The following is a 19,843-nucleotide window of genomic DNA, read 5'->3' as shown; positions in this document are numbered from 1 at the left end:
TATCAGCCATTAGTGACTACCATTTTTTTATAGATACCTTTTTTTTAAGTAAGATTAAAGTTTGAAAAATCTCTTGATTTACATAGTTTGATGCGTATGTAGATATGTATTTATAGCATTCAGTGTCATCATAATTCGATATTGCATTTTGACTGGTATTGTCTTTCCTACATCCGTTTAACCGTCTATAGTCACATTGTTACTGCAAAGGCACATAAGTTCTGTCACGCTTTGGAACTTATGCACAGTCAACAAGAAACAAGATGCAGTCTCAGTTTTATGACAGCGGCAGCTCTGATGCATCATTTTATTTGTGCAGAAATACAATCCTGAAACCTAAGCTTACCTACTGTAAAAATATTCTTTAGTCTTTTTGGAATGCAAATGGATTATTTGGTGTGCATGTAATGCAGTTGTAAATGTTACTTCCAATTAAAATCATTTTAAAGGTTTTAAAACTAATTTGACGGATAATGAATGGCATTCTGTATACAGCACTCTTGAGACTTGAGCCGAGTCTGTGTCCACTGCTTATTTCAATCAAATACATTAAAATAATTTGATGGTTTGGGCCTGGAATCCGGATCTGTGTTGATTGTGTGCCATGTTGTGGCAGTAAAACTCATGGGCTTATTGACTTTGGTGACATTACGACAGCCAGCGTTTTAATGAAAACAAGACTGAGCTGAAATGAAATGGACTAAAGCTGAGGTTTTTGTAGTTTTAAGACTATTAAACTGGGTGAAAATGGCTTGTGGGAGATGGAGAGACAGAATATAAAATGTAAGCCAATAGCAAACTCATAAGCCTATAAAGAGATTTTTCTGAATTTATGCTGAATTTAAACTGAATTTATGGCAGGCATAGAACAAGAGCAAGCAGTTTTTATTACTGCTAGTTCACAAATAACTTAACAAATATCTTGTAACCACAGTGTATATGTAAATGTTTTTTTTTTTTTTTCTATAATCTCTGACAATCCCTAATTGAAGCAAGATTATGTGTGGCTTTAAAAAAAGCATCTTAGTTACTTTTATTGCATTTTCATGGTTTTATCAGATAATCGACTGTGTTTTCTTTTTTTAATTAGATATTCCATATTTTGGTTTAATCTTTAAAATAAATAATGTGGTGATTTACTATTAACCCTCCAGGGTATATTGTTGCCAGATAAATTGGAATTAAATGGACAGTCTTTAAAGAAACTTATGTTTATATGTTTTTATAACATAGTAGGGGTGGGCAATATCACCAAAATCTTATATCACGAGTAATTTTATTTCACGGTAACAGTATTTCTATAATGACAACTCTTGGAAGATTTTAGCATGGTAATGGATATGACAGTGTTTATTTATTTGGTCTTGGCAGAATAGATCTGCTACGCTGCAGCTGGTGAATTGCTGCTGCTGTTGGTTATTGCTGTAGTTGTAGATTATTGCTGCTGCTGATCCAAGCAAGTACAGGAACTTGCTACTGCGATATGGTGCTGAGTATTTAAGACATACTGCTGCTGCACAAATAGCATGTAAAATAACTCGTCACAGATCTATACAGGTGGAGCTGGGGAGGGTGGAGGGTTTCAGAGGAACTCTGAAAGCGCGCTGCAAAATGCTCTGGTGGATGCTAACCAGCCATTTAAATGTAAAGCAATAAGCTCATTGGCTGCTTATGCAACATGAACCAGTCAGCTTGTGCCTAGTCGTTTAACACTGTGAATATCATCAGTTATGTTAAGACTTATCCATACAAGCTTATCCAGCTTGTGCCATCTAGAGTTTCATGAAAGACCTATGCATATATCACGATATAGTTATTTTTGCTTTGAATAAGGTCTTTATGATATCCATTTTTTTGTGATACCATAGACATTTCATAATTTGTGTCACCAGTGACAATATCACAAAAAAACTAATACTAGCCAAAATTAAAAAACAAACTCAAGCTCACTGAAGATAAATAAACAGTCAGTGATTAAATAAGAATAAGAAACTAATTACAAGCAATAGGAAAAAAATAAATACAGAGGAAATGAATAAGAAATGCTACATTGTATAAAGTTTTATAAAACAATACATGTATAAAACACTATATATTATTCACTGTTAGATTAATAAGAAATATATATTTTAAAGTTACAAAAGTGATTTAGTCAAGAGCAGTGAGAGATTGTATCTCTTTTGTTGTTTGATTAACATGAATGAGAGAGAGCATTAGACTGCTGTCACTTACAATTACACTTTACAGTGTTATTAGACTTTAGCCATTTATATTTTTATAAGCAACCTAAAAAAGCACAAATGTCAGGGCATGTCGAAAGTTCTCCAGGTCCCCAAAACACCCTCAGGGCCCAGAGGGTTAAGAGCTGCCTGGATCCAATATACTGTTACACATGTTTGCCGTCTCAGCTGTTTGCTTTCATATAATACCTAAATTACTGTTTATGAGGATACTTGCTAAGAAGGGCATTTCTACACATACCAGTGTGTGTATTTAATCGTTCAAGACCTATAAAACAGCAAAAATAACATGTACACACCTCTCTGACAGTGCTCAGAAACAGTCTCTAAGTGCAAGCAAATAGCTAAATGAGTTCTCTTTCACTGCTTATTGGATTTCAGTGGCTTAAAGTCACTTGTTTTAAAACCACAATTCTTAAAAACGCGTGCAAACAGTACGTTTTTGTGACCTCTTTGCACAGCCCCGGCACGTAAGCGTGTAACCACAATAGAGGCTCCAAAATCTATACCGGTTGACAAATTTCTACTGGTTAATCGTGTCTACCGGTATACCGCCTACCCATAACATAGTTTTACAATGAATATGAATGTTGCCATGCCCAATTGGCAGCTTTTACCAAAATGATAAAAAGCTAAACTACCATACAGCAGTACTGTATCATAGTGGTAATGCATTTTCTCATTGGGAATTTGTATGGATAATGGCATGCATTGTATTACTGCAATTATTGATTTATCTGAAAGTGTTCATGGTAAAATAGTTGTGATTATAGATAAATAACATGCATTTATTTAGAGGTGATTTTTCATTTTTCACTGTGGTGAGTTGCTATTCAGCAGTGTTTGCCAAATTGTACATTAGCCTAGCGTTGGAATTGTTTCACACTCAGTCACCTTGAGTCCTTTGGGGAGTCTAGAGTTTTATCTTTAACACCTCAATAGTTTTATGGTCCCTAGAATTGCAACAGTTTAGCAAAAAATCAAACAAGGCTCAAAATAAGGCTTTTGATTTCAGAAGGGGATGTCAGCATCTGTCAGTACTTCAGGCACTGTTTAAAATGCACATGAAAATGCCATCAGTCAATAGAGCTATGGGTTAATGTTCTTGCCAAATACTTAAGCTGTTTATTTCCCTGAAGCCCTGTCTCAACATGCGTTGAATTCTGGGCTAACTGAAAGTTCGACTTTCGTACTATTTACTGCCTCCTTGACATTTTAAATCCCATTTCAGGAGCAAATGTTGAAGCAATGGAGAGTCGTAAGGCCTGTTTAATGCTGCTGCTTTGAGATTATAGCTTGCTCTGTGCATCTCGGGAAGTGTACTGATTGTAAAGTGAAATATGAGGGGAAGTATGTGCAGAAGTTCTTTAGACACCCATGCTAGCTCATGGAGATAACCGAACAAGTGCGCAGAAACTCACACAAGCTTATTCCCATAACCTCTGCTCTGCCTGTACACAAACAGGGCACACACATACACGCAGTTCTACATAAACTCCCACATTCTGCAGGACACGCAACATGAAAAGCTTTTTTGAGGTTGAACTTTTGAGGCTTCTGACTGCTTAGCCAGTTTGGGCTTATCTTTTAAAAATTTAAAATGTCTCATGTTTTGATCCTCATCTTCTGGCTAAGCCTGAGTTTTCCACCCCAACAGGACTTTGTGGTATCATTAAAAAGAAATTGGAAAAATATTGGCTTTATTCACTGGCATTAGCTCACCAATTCACAAAGACATATTGACCAACACACTGCCTCTAAGCCACAACAGCTGGACCTCTGATTTAAAGCTGTGTATGTGTCTGTCTGTTTGTTTGTTAATTAATTTATTTCATGTTGTCGTGGGGTCTTTTAGAAATGTTTGATAAAGCATTTTGTGAAATAAAATCAACCTAGCATGGGAACATAGCTTTAAATGAATAAAATATAGGTCAACCTCCTGTTTATTGCCATTACAAAATTAAACAACTGTGTTTAGACATCCCAAATGTTGAAAAAAGGGTTACAAAAACTATAAACCTCATAAAAATAAAACCACTTATATACATACACAGTGGTGGCCAAAATAATTAGAATACTAGTATTTTCACCAGCTAAAAATATTTTAGGTCAGTTATTTCTATCTTTTGCTGTAGTGTGTCAGTGGGACCCTTACCAAAAAGTAGTATACTTCAATTTTATTTTAGTAAATAGACTTAAGTAAAGTTCAACTATATTTTAAGTATACTTTATGTAGTACGTATACAAATATCAGTGTACTAGTAGTATACTTGTAAGTGTACTATTTCAATACTCCTTGGGACTAAATTGGCCCACTGTCTGGTATATAAAAGTATACTTTTAAGTATACCTTATAACAGTAGTCTATAATTGTCACAGAATGGCCCGTCTTCCCCGTCACTCATCACTATCACCTGTGTATCTCCAATCATCACCGGCACCTGCACCTCGTTATCACCAGCCACATAAAAGCACTTCCCTCAGCTCACTTCATCGGCCGATCTTGACGTAACAGGATTACTCCATGGACCATCTCTGCTGCTTTACAAAGCTGAAGTAGCGACACCTCAAGGACCGACGCTCTCAACTAGCTCTACAGTCTGAGTATCCTACCTGAAGTTACTTACCTGTTGTTTTGCTCCTTGTCATCCTCTCAGCTCCTGAAATATTTCTGTGAAGATTCCCGGGACGCTCTCCTTCGCCTCTTGGACCCAGGAACCTTGGAGACCTGTGAGAAGGAGAAGCATAGGATCAGTCCTTTGTGCACGGAGCACTATTGTCACGAATGAACTGTTCCTCACCTGTCTTCAAGACGATCCTTCACCTGACACCTTGCACGAGCTTGAATAAACTCTTTATCTTTTACTCACCTTCCGTGTCTGACTAGTTCCGTTACAGAAGATCGGACCTTTAACCGAAGATGAGGTTGGAGATTGCCTCCATAAACGTGCGGCCCAGGGAAGAGGATAACCTCACTGGAGGATGTATCATCTTCCTCTTCCAAAATGGCAGAAGTGTGGAGGAGTATTCGGAGGAGTTCCTCGCCTCCAGTTACCGGGCCCTGTGCAGCGATGTCACTTTGATGGAGGGATTTAGAGTTGGACTGGAGGAGGAAATCCGGAGTCTTATGCCACACAGCGATCCCTACTGGTCTTTAGAGCAGTACGTAAACTTCGCTTTATGGATTGCGGGATCTTCTTATGATGTCGGCGAAATGGAGGATGTGCCACCTACTGATCCCAGTCCCGTGGCTGCCGCCTTTTCAAGTCCATCACCCGCAACGAGGCCCGTTTACCCACGAACCCGGAAGAGGGTTTCCAATAGTGCTGATCTGAGGGCGAGTGTATTGGATCCATCAGGAATATCTGTTAGGTCAGCTTTTCCCTTGTCACAGGCAAACGGCCTCCGGTTGCTATGTTTGCTCCTCCACCTCCCGAGTCAGCAAGGATGATTCAACAGCCCACTCACACTCAGGCTCCGCCAACACAGAACGAGGGGCTAATGGATGAGGCTCTTCCTCCGGAGTTCTCGGCTCCCGTTCTTTCTCCCATGTCTTCTCGCCAGTGCCTTCCCTTGCCTACTCCTCGTCTGTGCCCACCTATTCCTACACCTCGCAAGAGCCCACCTGAAGCTCCGCTGGTCCCGCCCAGCTCGCCTTCGTCTCCGCTGGTCCCGTCCGGCCCACCTGAGTTCCCGCTGGTCCCGTCCGGCCCACCTGAGTTCCCGCTGGTCCCGTCCGGCCCACCTGAGTTCCCGCTGGTCCCGTCCGGCCCACCTGAGTTCCCGCTGGTCCCGTCCGGCCCACCTGAGTTCCCGCTGGTCCCGTCCGGCCCACCTGAAGCTCCGCTGGTCCCGCCCAGCTCGCCTTCGTCTCCGCTGGTTCCGTCCAGCTCCGCGCTGCAAGAGCGCCCTCAGGTGTCCGCGCTGCAAGAGCGCCCTCAGGTGTCCGCGCTGCAAGAGCGCCCTCAGGTGTCCGCGCTGCAAGAGCGTCCTCCTGCGTCTTCGCTGGTTCTATCCAGCTCCGCGCCCCCCGGGCGCCTCCAAGAATCCGCTCCTCCGGAGCGCCCTCGGGTGCCCGCTCCTCCGGAGCGCCCCCTAGAGCCCGCTCCTCCAGTGAGACCCCTTGTGGGGAACATTCCCAAAGAAATTTTGGGGGGGGGGCTATATTCCTGTAATCCTGGTAGCCATAGTGGCCTTGCTAGGGACATTGGTCAGGGCCACTATGGCTCATTTCGCATGGCCTCATGAATCCCTTTGGGCTCCCCAAAAAATAGGGCCATGGCTCCCCAAGTCTCCTGATCCACCATGGCTCCCCGAGTCTCCAGTCCCGCCAAGGCCTCCCGAGTCTCCAGTCCCGCCAAGGCCTCCCGAGTCTCCAGTCCCGCCAAGGCCTCCCGAGTCTCCAGTCCCGCCATGGTCTCCCGAGCCTCCAGTCCTGCCCTGGCTTCCTAAGGCTCCTGATCCGCCCTGGAGGCTTCCCTGTCCTGTCCAGGTTCTGCTCCAGCCTCCAGGGCGCCCACCCCCCCTCCCCGGTATTATTGTTGTTACGTCGCGGGACGCGCCGTCCGGGAGGGGGAGGTAATGTCACAGAATGGCCCGTCTTCCCCGTCACTCATCACTATCACCTGTGTATCTCCAATCATCACCGGCACCTGCACCTCGTTATCACCAGCCACATAAAAGCACTTCCCTCAGCTCACTTCATCGTCCGATCTTGACGTAACAGGATTACTCCATGGACCATCTCTGCTGCTTTACAAAGCTGAAGTAGCGACACCTCAAGGACCGACGCTCTCAACTAGCTCTACAGTCTGAGTATCCTACCTGAAGTTACTTACCTGTTGTTTTGCTCCTTGTCATCCTCTCAGCTCCTGAAATATTTCTGTGAAGATTCCCGGGACGCTCTCCTTCGCCTCTTGGACCCAGGAACCTTGGAGACCTGTGAGAAGGAGAAGCATAGGATCAGTCCTTTGTGCACAGAGCACTATTGTCACGAATGAACTGTTCCTCACCTGTCTTCAAGACAATCCTTCACCTGACACCTTGCACGAGCTTGAATAAACTCTTTATCTTTTACTCACCTTCCGTGTCTGACTAGTTCCGTTACAATAATGCCATAAATAGATTTTATTTATCAATTAACTTCTATTAACTAAATTAAATCAGCACTGGGTGTGACCATCCATTTAATTTAAAGCTGCATTTGCCCTAGGTGCACTTGCACATAGTTTTTCAGGTAGCTTTGCAGGCAGGCTCTAGAATCATCTTGGAGATGTTCAAAAAATGCTTGTCATTTTTTTTACACACACACACACACATGTATGTATATATGAATATGTATGTATATGTAAAATCATCACCTGTCCTTATTTTGTACTCTGTTTGTGCATATATATTTTCATTAGTTGATCAAATATATATTAGTGCTGTCAAACGATTCATCGTGGTTAATCACATCCAAAATAAAAGTTTTTGTTCACATAATATATGTATGTGTACTGTGTATATTTATTATGTACATATAAATACACACACATACAGTATATATTTTGAAAATATTTACACATTTATACATGTATTCATATTCTTATATTTTCTATAATATATAAATATATTTAACATATACACATAACATAGTCATTCTTAAATATATACATGCATATGTTTTTATTTATATGTACATAATAAATATACACAGTACACACATATATTATGTAAACAAAAACGTTTATTTTGGATGCCATTAATCACGATTAATCATTCGACAGCACTAATGTATATAATGTTTGGAGTTCAGATGCAAAAGCCTCTAAGTGCCATCTGAAATTTTCTTCTAAAATGAGCATTTTTATCAGGCTCCTATATTTATGTTCAGTTATTTCACTTTAATTGCATAGAAAAGGACCTATACATTGTATGTATGTATGTAAATATATATTTCAATTAACAGACCTATTATCATTAAATCACTGCAGTCCCCTGTATATTTTTAAGTGTGTGTGTGTTTAACATCCAGAAAAGGTGTTAAGCACATCCCTTGCTTAATGCCCGTGGGAAGGGGAGCAGGTTTGATCAGGGCTTGGATCAAAGCCAGGTGTGAGGCTGTTCCCAGCTGTCCTGAGGAGTCTCCTCTTCACACACAGTTCCTGATGGGAGCAGACAGCCACCCTTCCTGCACCCCCCAAAGCTTCCTTCCTTGCCCCCACCTAAACCTCCATGACTGACAGTCTTCAAGCACTAATGATTCACTTCACGAATATTCAGGTCTATGTGGCACAGTGAATTGAACGACCGCTGTCAGAGTTGGAATATAGGGCTGCAAGAGTAAAGAGAGATGCAAATACAGCTTATGTAATAGAATTTTGAAAAAAAAAAAAAAAACATTTGACAAAACAAAACATTTGACACAAAACAAAAACAGGGACTTAAAGATTATTAGTAGTCATTGTGTAGCTGTCAGAATGAAAAATATTTCAACTAATTTAAAAGAACAATAGCAAAATTATATACTACAATATGTTGACCTGCTTTATTTCCACCCATCATTTTATTCAAGTTAAATTAAGTATGCTGTGTCCTTTGAAGTTCATTAAAGCTTATACAACCAAAAAGTGTGTTGTGAAGTGACATGCTGCCAAGTATGGTGACCCATACTCGGAATTCGTGCTCTGCATTTAACCCATCCAACGTGCACACACACAGCAGTGAACACACACACACCGTGAACACACACCCGGAGCAGTGGGCAGCCATTTTATGCTGCAGCGCCCGGGGGGCAGTTGGGGGTTCGGTCACTCCCCCCACCTACAATCCCTGCCGGCCCAAGACTCGAACCCGCAACCTTTGGATTATTAGTCCGACTCTCTAACCATTAGACCACGACTTCCCCGCTGCGTGCGTGCGTGCGTGCGCGCGCTCGCACACACGCACGCACACACACGGTGTATATACGGGTGTAAATGTAATCTAACAGTAGGGGGAGGGGGGACAATAAACATAAAATTTCTCAAGAGCAATTTTTGAAGAGGACACAAATAATACAGCCAAAATTGTACTTGTATGGATAGATATGTGTACACAGCATGTGTATAGCATGGAGACTGTGTTTAAATATGAGTTCGGTTCATATTGTTCACCACGCAGTCATATTATAATTATTATTTTGTGTCCTCCACATAGTATTTAGGTTTTGTCTAGGACTGAAGACTTCTCTTTAGATATTCACTGATCTGCCACTTAACGTCATATTGAGCAAAACCCAACACATCGGTAGGTCTACAATATTTGCCTAATATCAGTTCAGGCTTATCGCCGTATAGTAGGTGACAAGCTACGGAATTAAGCTTGGTAACCTTATAATCGCTCACAGAAAAATACATCGGATATCATAATTTTTTGTCATGACTAATTTATTAATGATCCAGCATCATCTGTATTAAATGGAAAGAATAATTTCATACGATGTATAAATATATATATATATATATATATAGAATAAAATAGCCTTGACAGCCTAAGTTACTTACAAATAACTACTGAAGAACTTTACTCTCTCCCACCGGGCTTGTGTGTGTATTGGTAAAGGTGGGAGTGGACCAAACCACTGTGAGGCAAGGGAGGGGGACTGAAAACATTTCTGAACTTAAAACACTTTTTTACGTTTATTTTGTTTTACTACTTACACAATTATTTTGTCCATTATATTATTTACAATACATAGTCACTTGTAATGATACTTTTAGGGGGGTCAACCCTCTGATAGGGGGGTCCTGTCCCCCCCGGGATTTACGCCTATGTTTATGTTCACCAAGGCTGCATTTATTTGGTCAAAAACAGCAATATTGTGAAATATTATCACAGTTTAAAATAGCTTTTCTATTTTATTACATTTTAAACTTGTGAAAAGAAGAATATACTCTTCAGTGTCACGTGATCTTTCAGAAATTAGTCTAATATGCTGATTTGCTGTTCAAAATCAACACCACTTTACAGATTGAGTAGATATTCTAAAATGTTTTTTTGTTTTTTGCTGCAATTTATTTCGATAGTCCACTTTAGGCATTCTACTAACTATACTGTAAGTAACTTTGAAACTACATGTCAACTAACTAATTAGATTATTAGTAGAGTGTTAGGTTAGGGTTAGAAGAATAAGTTGAATTGTGTACTTGCAAAATTACTTATAGTCAGTAAAATGTTTATTAAGGGACCACCAAAACCAACTATTAGCAAATATTAAGCAGACAGTATACCAGTTGATGTAGTTGCAATGTTAATTATAGGTAGATTGTCTAGTTGAAAATTGTACTATCCGAATATGAATTGTTACCATGCTTTTTGTAGCCCGTTTATGTCCACAGCATTACCTCATTTTTTTTTTTTTTTTTTTTTTATACAGTTCCTAAGAGTGTTAGGGTCACGAAAGAAAGTCAAAATCCAGAGCATGTTTCTATCTCACTGTTGTCACAGTAAAATCTCCCCCAATTTCCTCAAACATGTCCCTCTGCCTTTGTGAGTTGTGAAGTGTCAGAAAGAGTTATGACACCCCTGCCACTCTTCAGCACTGGCCCCAAGGGACACTGACTCAGCCTGGGGACAGACTGAGCTTGGGAACTCTCTCAGTCGGTCTAACTCCTCCTCAGGGGCCACCATTCAACCACCCTCACAGTCCCAAACTGTAGGCTAAGCATCCCAATTAGAGTACTCCATTGGGTGTTTGGAGGAAAGCACACCTCCAGCACAGGAAAATCAATGGTCAGATGGTTGCTGAAGTATCACAATTTACCTGCAATGCTCAGAGGCCGTGGCCAGCTTCATCATGGCATGCCAGGAACAGTGACCGTAAAGCACAGGCACCCATTACCATGGTGACAAAAGACTTTCCACATGCAGTAGTTTGAGGTCTCGCCCCAGACTTTTTGACATGGCATGTCAGCTGGAGTTTGTGCGAACAGCCAGTGACAGGCACTAACCTCACTTAATGAAAAGGAGATGTGTTGACGAGGGAAAACGTGACCATGCATTTTTCATGAGCTCCGCACCTCCGTTCAAGAATGGTGCTGTTCTTTTATTTATTTTTTTACATGTTCTGGAGTTCTTGTAGCTTAAGTCATATTTATACGGTTCTGTTATGCTTATGTGTCATTCATTTATGTTTGTGTCTCTGACAGACATCTCTGCCACAGAGTTCATGGAACGCCGTGGCAATCTGAAGAGCAGGTACGAACTGCTGGGCGACTTCCTGTCTGACATGCTGTCTGTGGGGGCAGACGACATCAACATTTTCAGCCTGGTGGAAGTGCGGCACAGGACTCTGGATGTGAGGTTCTCCATTCACAGCACGCCGTTCCTCAGGGCCGAGAGAGTCCATGGTTACGTTGCAGCTCATAAACAAAAAGTAAGGCCAGAAACACAGATATGAATATAGTTATATTTGACCTTGTAATTACCTAGGAATCACTCTAAAAGCATACACACTTCAGTGTGGAATAACTCCAAGCTTTAACACAAATTTCACTTGCTTTCACTTATTCATAACTAGAGGAGGCCTGATGTATTAACCCAGCCCTCTTTGTACCTTTTCAGTCGAATCTAAAGTGTCACTTCTCACTCTCCCTCGCTTTCTTTTCATTGATATCACACATAAGCTCCATTTCCTTCTTAGAAAAGACACATTGCTAAAGGTAAAAGAGCTGAGATTTGAATTGGAAAAATCCAACAGATCTAAATGCATCAGTCTCCTACGCAAAATCATTGATCAAGACCAATTACAAGGCATAAAGAGGCTTGGAAAATGGCCTGGAAATGGTGAGCCGAGATGGTGAAAGCAGTACTGATGGAGGCTAGAGGTTATTAATGATGGGAATTCTAATCCTCAGGAAGAAACTACTCAAAATGTTCCCTTGTTCTCTTTCTCATTCGTTTCCCCCCAATTCGACTCATTCCGTCCGTTACTCAGAGCTAAAAGTAGTTGGAGAATAAAGTGAAAATTTAGGGAGTTAATTACAGATGAACTCACTGATATGGAAAGTTAGATGCGTGTCTCCACCCGTAGTAATTGGAGAGATTCCAAGACATGGAATGGGGGGAAAAATCATTTTAATGAATTGAAAATTGCAAAGCTTAAGGTACACGCATTGGCAGGGTTTTGAGGAGAGATCTGTAAGAACAGCCAGTTCATGCTCATGCACAGAACTATTGCCTTTGAATCTGATGTAATTGCATTTTTCTATTTTCGGCTGGTTTGTCGGTTCCATTCAATGCATGCCTGATGTGTCGAGTAGGCCGTGAGATGTTGGCTTATGAGAGAGCTGGAAAAAACGAGTGTGAACAGCAGGAGAGAGACAGAGATGAGCCCCCCTCACATCTGTAACTTTTAAATGATTCTAATGCACTGCCATGATCTCCAGTAGTCCTCGCTCTTCCCCTTGCTTTCCACCTCGCTCCCCTGCTACCACAACGCACACTTTGAAGAGCTCAGGATTCCCCCACGGCCGTGCTAGGATGGGGGAAGCGGATTTTTTGGAGCACACTGCTCATTTCCCAGGGGTGCGCCCTTTTAGCTCACCCCCTAACACCCCTTCTGCAATACACACAACTGAAATGACACCCTGTGAAGTGTCAGATGGTGCACAAAAACACACACTGTTGCATCAAGCTCAAAAACCTAAAAGAAAATGTCCCTGTGGTGATAGTGAGTCCTGATGAAAGACTAAGAGTCAATGATAAACAGGAAAAGAGGCACAGGGGAAGAAAAAGTTTTCAGAGAAGCTTGTTATTTGTTGTGAAATTTGAGGGCGAATCGGTTCAAATGCAGAGCTTGCATTTCTGTCTTTACCAGACAAAACTAAAACAGTTTGCCGAAAAAAAAAAAAAAATAATTCTTAGCACTCAGAATAAATATTCATGGCACATTCTAGAAATAGCACACCTATAGTGTGCAGGTCGAAACACAGAAGGAACTGGTGAGGATGAACAAAGAACAATTAGAGCAGTTCTCTACATTTAATCAGATGCCAATGAATTTCCCACTCTATTTGAGTGCACAATATAAAGGAGAGGAAATACAATTATTTTAAAGCTTTCAGCTGGATCTTCACTGTCAGAGCCATTTCACACTGGCCTTTCTCAAAAACGCTTCTCATCACCTCGGCTTTTGCAGAAATCTTCGTAATTACATATCATTTTGCCTCTGCCCTTTTCTTTGACCTTATTCAGGCAATTGTTGACTCGTGCACACCCACGCTATTTCTTTTGTTTTGCTCGTATTTAGACTTTTTTTTGCCTTCCCTACTTTTTTCTCCCAGAATAATTTTGACTACTTGGTTTATTGCATCTTTAAGTGCTATGTGCAAAGCACCTCCCATCGATCCCCATTCCAGTTCTTTTATGTGAATGTTTGTTCCTTTAGGTTTGCTTTGGCAGGGGGTTACCTCTACTCTTACTATTTGAAAGAAAAGCTCAGTCACGTATGACTGTTTCATGTGGATCGGTTCCACATCTCACCATGCCTCTCGCTCACTAACCAAAACACCCTTTGGCGGTTGTTGAACCTAGTCTTCGCAAATCAAATGTTTAAGAAAAACACACTGTTTTGAATCATACAACAGAAACATGAAAAGGCCACTGGTCTAACATGAGGGTTGGTGCCTGTAAGTGGGGTGCACAAAACTAACTCCAATCCTCCCACCGGTTTATGTGTGTATGCAGATCCCACTTTGTATATCTCTTGGGTGTCATCCAGTGCTATCATTGAGCCTCTGTGGAACAGTTTCCCTCAGGGAATTCTGGGTATTGTAGTTCCAATCCCGACGGGCACCCCAGAGGGCCTCTGAGAAATGAGCTGACAGTACGATCGAGCAGGAGACGGGCAAGAAATTTCACACTCTCCTCCAGGAATAGGGAGAGAGAGAAATAAAACAGAGAGTGAGAAATGAGTGTGTCCAGAAGAAGGATTAGACAAGGGAGTGGGTATATCTTCTCTCCTGTTACCTGAGCCTAACTGCCTCATATAAAATAATGGTTTATTAGTTGTCTGTGAGTGCGAAATGAAACGCGAGACCTCATAGCTGCAGTGTTTAACGTCCGAGGTAATACATGTAAATCACCTCCTCAAGCAGACACGAACGTAGGAGTCAGACCTGAACGCTCTGTGGAGGATGTACATTGTCTGTGTGTTTGTAAAGACCCTGAACCATGAAAAGAGAGGGAGAGAGAGTCAAGTGTGTGTGGGTGAATGTTTAACACCAGGCATCTTTATGCTCTGCAGCTTCAAATGTGTATGTGTGTTTTGAAAACCACTCCTGGATCTGTTCCACAGGGACTCTGCAGTGCAGTAAAGTGCAAAGTAGATCTGCAGTCAGTCAGGCACACACACTTGAGATACACATGGACACTTGAGCCATTGAAGGCCAATTAACGGAATTCAATGAGAGATCACGCTGATTTTGCTTATATGTTTAAACTACACATTATTGGTTTCAAGCTCAGTGGCCCAGAAACATAGAACAATTAACACCACCACGAAAAACTGAACTGAATGCTTCCACAATTGGTCATCGTGTAAATTTGTAAAATTTATGGCGCTTATAAAAAAAAAAACTCTAGTGCTTGGAAATTGTCAATATACATAATGCATATTTAAATTATATATTATCTGGTATAAAATAAAAAGATAAAACACTAAAAATGAAATGTAAACATTAAGCATATACAATATGTGCTGCTTGTATATAGTGATTTCACTTTTATTTATTTACACAAAAAAACACATACATTGGTTGTCAGCCATAACATCAGTAATCCAAAAGGCCTTAATTTTAATATCACTGCATCTCTAGATTTAGTTTTATTCTTGCTACATAATAATAACTAAATGAATTACTTTGTGCATGTCCACATTGTTTGCGAGTTTTTCCGAATGTGCACTCAATCATGGAGTGACCACCTTCTCTCATGTTTATCCTGCTTTGTCTTATGCCACCCTGCATCTGGGCTCCAAACTGAAATGTACAAGAAAGAGGAGCACCACAGTACAAACTGGGATGGCAGTGTGTGATGAGGTGCATCTCAAGTTAATGGTGCCATTAAATGCTGAACGCACCTCTCCTCAATATACCAGTTTCGTTGTGTGTATATACACAAAGGTGTTTGTGCACAAAGAAAGGGAGGGACAATGAATGCTGCCAAGGTGCATCGACTAGGGCAGTCACGGGCAGTTACAAATTGATGCTAATTATTTTATATAGTGATTATTCTACTGTATAGAAATTTAGGAAAAACTAGAGAAGCAGAGAGACCATTTGTAACCACAAAAATAACTTATCAGCAGTTCTTGCGGAGTGGGGTGTAAAACCCTTTCTGTTACCTAACGCTGCTCTGTTTCTATTCTCTCCCCACCATAACATATTGTGACATTTGCCTGTCCAACCCTGTTGTGCGCATTGCACCGTATCCCTGTGCTCCCTCAGAGTTTCCCCTTCAGATCACACATAAAATCAACATAAACAGCATCATCAATCACTCTGCCACAGTGGCTGTGTAGAAAATACCTCTCCATGAACCACCGCCAAGTCAGAATAGTATCCCGGCAAATAGGTCCCAGCTAATCTTGGAGTAGCTATCACCTTGAACATCTGTCTCTATCTTTACTCTGTCTGTACCTCTCGATATCTCTTGTTTCTTCACCCCTTCAAATCCCCTTAAGTGTGCTGGCCGCATGAGTTTGTGCAGGACAGGTCAATCACTATGTGTGCTCAGTCCACTGCGGAACAAATCACTCCAATTCAGATGTTGCATTTGAATAAATGGTGTGAAAGTTGCGAGGCAGCCCTGTGGACGTGGGGTTTTTCATGCCATTTATGTGCTTGTGGAAAAGCACAGGTCCAGAGAGGCTCTGGAGTGCGCAATGTGTCCAAGAACGAAATAGAGTGAGCATGCACCAGTGTCTCTGAATGATGTTTATGCCTCTAAGAAATAGAAACAAGTGGGTTTGGGGGCTTTTTGGTTTACTTGGTTGGGCTTGTTTTGCTATTTGTATGCTAATTTGAGGGGAGCTCAGCTGAAAAGATTGGCATAGATGGAGACCAGTGTATAAGTGCTGCTGTGTTACTGGCCAAGAAATCCAAGTATGTTAACCAGCAAGACTTCCTTGGTCAATAAGCTTCTCAAGGAAGACATTGCTGGATTATTGACCAACTAGACCAGCTCCAAGTTGACCAGCTACTTCTCTCTTTTTAAAGCAAGGACCACAATGGAAATAAGTTACTGTAACGTTGTGTTATCCTTGACAATAAGGTTGTAACAGTGAATTACTACTTTTTGTGTCAAATAAACTCAACTCAACTCCAGACTGGAAGTCACAATGAGCCACTTGCTGAGAAACACACACACACACACACACACACACACACGTTGGTTTTTGTGGTTTATGGGGACTCTCCATAGGGGTAATGGTTTTTATATTGAACAAACTGTGTGTGCTATTGCCCTACACCAACCCTACACCTAAACTTAGCCCTCACAGGAAACTTTGCATTTTTAGATTTTCAAAAAAACACCATTTAGTATGTTTTTTAAGACTTTTGAATTACGGGGACATAGGCAGTGTCCTCATAAACCACCTTCATATTGTAATACCTCTGTCATACCCATGTCATTATACAAATTTGTGTCCTCATAAACCACATAAACATGCGCACACACACACACACACACACACACACACAACTTTGTGTTTTGATATTTTGGTAAGTCTTAACTGCTTAAAATTATGACAAATTATTTATTATGAAAACAATAACTGCAATTTTGATGTCATACTGTCATCTACTCATACTCATGTCGTAACGTGATTACACTGTATTCAGCACAAACTGGGCTACAATAATATGTGAACAGCATGAATGTACGTTTGTGTTTTTGAGAAAACCTTTGGAGGGAGTGACAATATCCATGAATATTTAGTGATTTACACCTGAGAGACAAAGGGCCCTCCCCTGATGGGCCATCAGTGTGACTGTGACTGTAAGGGAGGTAAGAAAGAATGTGAGGAGAGTAAAATAATGTGGGTTTTGATTCTCTTACGTTGGTTTTATGTGGATTACTTTATCATTGAATATTTGTTTTCAACGTGGCTTCCTTCTTTTAAAAGTACATTTCAAGCTTTCTATGCAAATATTTATCATGTCTGTGAGGCAAATATTCACTGAGATTCAGTTTGTTTTATTTACATGAAGAAAGATGACAGACTGAGATGGAAGAAAGTGCACTGTGTTTGTTTTCATTATTTTACAAAAGCACATTGTTTTGTTGTAATCATGACTGTACACAAATAAAAGTAGACCCTTTGCAGTTTCAAACGATGCCTTACACTTTTCTTTACGATCAAATGATCAAACTATTATGGAGTATTTTTAGTTCTTTTTGCAATCATCGAGAAAAAAAACGTGACACCAGTGCGGTCTTCGACCCCAGAAGGTTAATGTGTTGTGATGGGTCCGATCATATTTTACTACTTGTTATAGCACAAAATAAACAATAACGTTCAAAGATACTTACTGAAAAGAATCATCTCTTACATTATCGCCCAATCAATATTTCAACCATAGAAAGACGTCAATGAAACAGCTTGTGAACAAGCTGACCTTACGTTATTATTTCCTAACAGCAGTTTTGAGTAGAAATATAATTATTTCACTCAGTGCATGAAACTCAAAATTTGGTTCTGGGTTCAAATGACTCAAAATAATGAAGCTGGTCACATGTTATTTTTCTTTAATCACTATCACAAGTGATTTTCTGTCTCTCTCTTTCCATTTCTCTTCCCCATCCAGCTCCAGTCTTTTCTTCAAGTCAATGTGACCCAGGTTCATGTAGATGAGTGTGTGGATGCAGACTGTCGGGGAGGAGGGGGCTGCACCAGCCATCTGAGCGTGACTGACAAGCCGGCGGTGGTCGACTCAGGCAGCATGGCTTTGGTGTCAGTGACTGTGGAAGCCACAGCTGTCTGCAGTTGCTTAGCACGTGAACACCTCCACCAGAGCTGCTCTGTCTATCCCAGAAACCCCTGCCACAATGGAGGAGTCTGTGTGGACACGCAAAGCGGATACAGGTGAGAAAGTACAGGTTTTCCTTTGAGTGCTTTTTTGAATGACTTTATTTCACTTCGCAATATGGAGAGAAAGTGAACGCGACAGCAGTGAGATGTTTACAACAGGTTTCCTTTAGCAGTCTGTAATCTGCAGCAGGTTCCTGAGCATATGCAAGCTCTTTGAGGAAACAATCAAACACAGTGGCTAAACATTAAATTAGGTTGAGAACTGTTGTCTGATAAAACAGTCTGAAGCTCACTATGCACATGCACTTAGATGGCTTAGATAGATGCCTCGTCTTCATATCACTTTCATGTGCCTCTTTAAAAGTGTAAAAAGAGACATGATCAAGTGAACTTCCACATGGATCCAAACCACTCTTTGCAAGACTAATCTTTTGGCTTCTGAGCTGTTGCACAATTATGAGGCTGAAACAGCCTTTGTTTTTCTGTGTAATTCAATTATCCAGTCCTGGCATGGATATTGATTTCCTTCCTCGAATAACAATACTGAGTGCCTGGGATTGGACGGGTTTGGGGGGAGCAAGGAGCTTGTGATAATTGTTAAATGGGGAATTTTTTTCTCAGTATACACGGAAACCTGGCAGCCGCGAGTTAATAACAAATGCTCTAACAACAATTTTTTCAGCTGTGACTGTAATTGAGCAAAGCAGGCAATCCATGTGTTGCGATCCACCAGACTGGGTTGGATCCATTTGCAGCTTTTATTAAGATTGGTCAAACAGGCAGGGTCAATCACCAGCAAACTGAGCAGTAGAGGCGAGGCAGAGACAGAGCCGAGAAAACAGGCGGAAGGTCGAGGCAGGCAGCGAGAATCAAAAGTCCAATAGACAAATCCAAGTCGGGGCAGGCAGAGAACAATCAGCAACGATACACAGTCCAGGGTCGAGAGGTATAAAACAAACACGGGTAATAACGCTCAGAAATGACAGCCAGGGCAAATCAAGACTTCGTAATGAGGTGCTGTGTGTGAATGGCTTTTATGTGTGTGTGTTAATGAGATGCAGGTGTGGAGTGCAATCAGTCCCAGGTATGAGGCATGATGGGAATTGTAGTCTGAGGTGGCGTGCAACAGTTAGTGTAGTGCAAGAGTTCATGTGGTGAGCGAATGACCTCTGGTGGTGAGTTAATGGAAGTTCATGGCCAGGATTCCTGACATAATGTTGAATATTTTAAAACTTTCTCTGTTTCAGGTTTTGTTCCCAATCAGAGAGTCGTGTATCTGCCTACGCTACAACATGTAGTTCTAATTAGCAGTGATGTTTCTTTATGTAAACTCTATATGTTTAAGTGCAAAGCTGGAAAGTGTTGTTATACATCACTTCCAGTTAAAATGTAATGAGCCAGATCTTCTAATCATGCCAATTCAACTATAGCTAATTTAGTCCTTCAAATGCATGTGCAAGTTTGATTTGAATAGCTAGATTGAGTTGGCAGAGATAATTGCGTCTTTCCTTATATACATACATATATATACATATATATATATATA

At 41.0% G+C, this 19,843-nt stretch overlaps 1 protein-coding gene across 1 annotated transcript in view; it reads left to right on the top strand.

Moving 5' to 3' along the window:
* Window positions 1-19,843, top strand: part of LOC306844052 (neural-cadherin-like) — a gene marked incomplete at both ends in the record, with an annotated part of 265,863 nt that overhangs the window by 182,384 nt on the left and 63,636 nt on the right. Inside the window, 2 exons of the mRNA XM_079375899.1 lie at window positions 11,411-11,637; window positions 18,074-18,351. Coding sequence (XP_079232025.1) covers window positions 11,411-11,637; window positions 18,074-18,351 — 505 coding nt within the window. The remainder of the gene's footprint in view (window positions 1-11,410; window positions 11,638-18,073; window positions 18,352-19,843) is intronic.

The sequence above is a fragment of the Barbus barbus genome (assembly GCF_936440315.1).
Source record: "Barbus barbus genome assembly, chromosome: 2".
Lineage (NCBI taxonomy): Eukaryota > Metazoa > Chordata > Actinopteri > Cypriniformes > Cyprinidae > Barbus > Barbus barbus.
Note: the sequence above shows the minus strand (reverse complement) of the source record. Positions and strands in the feature narration are given on the sequence as shown.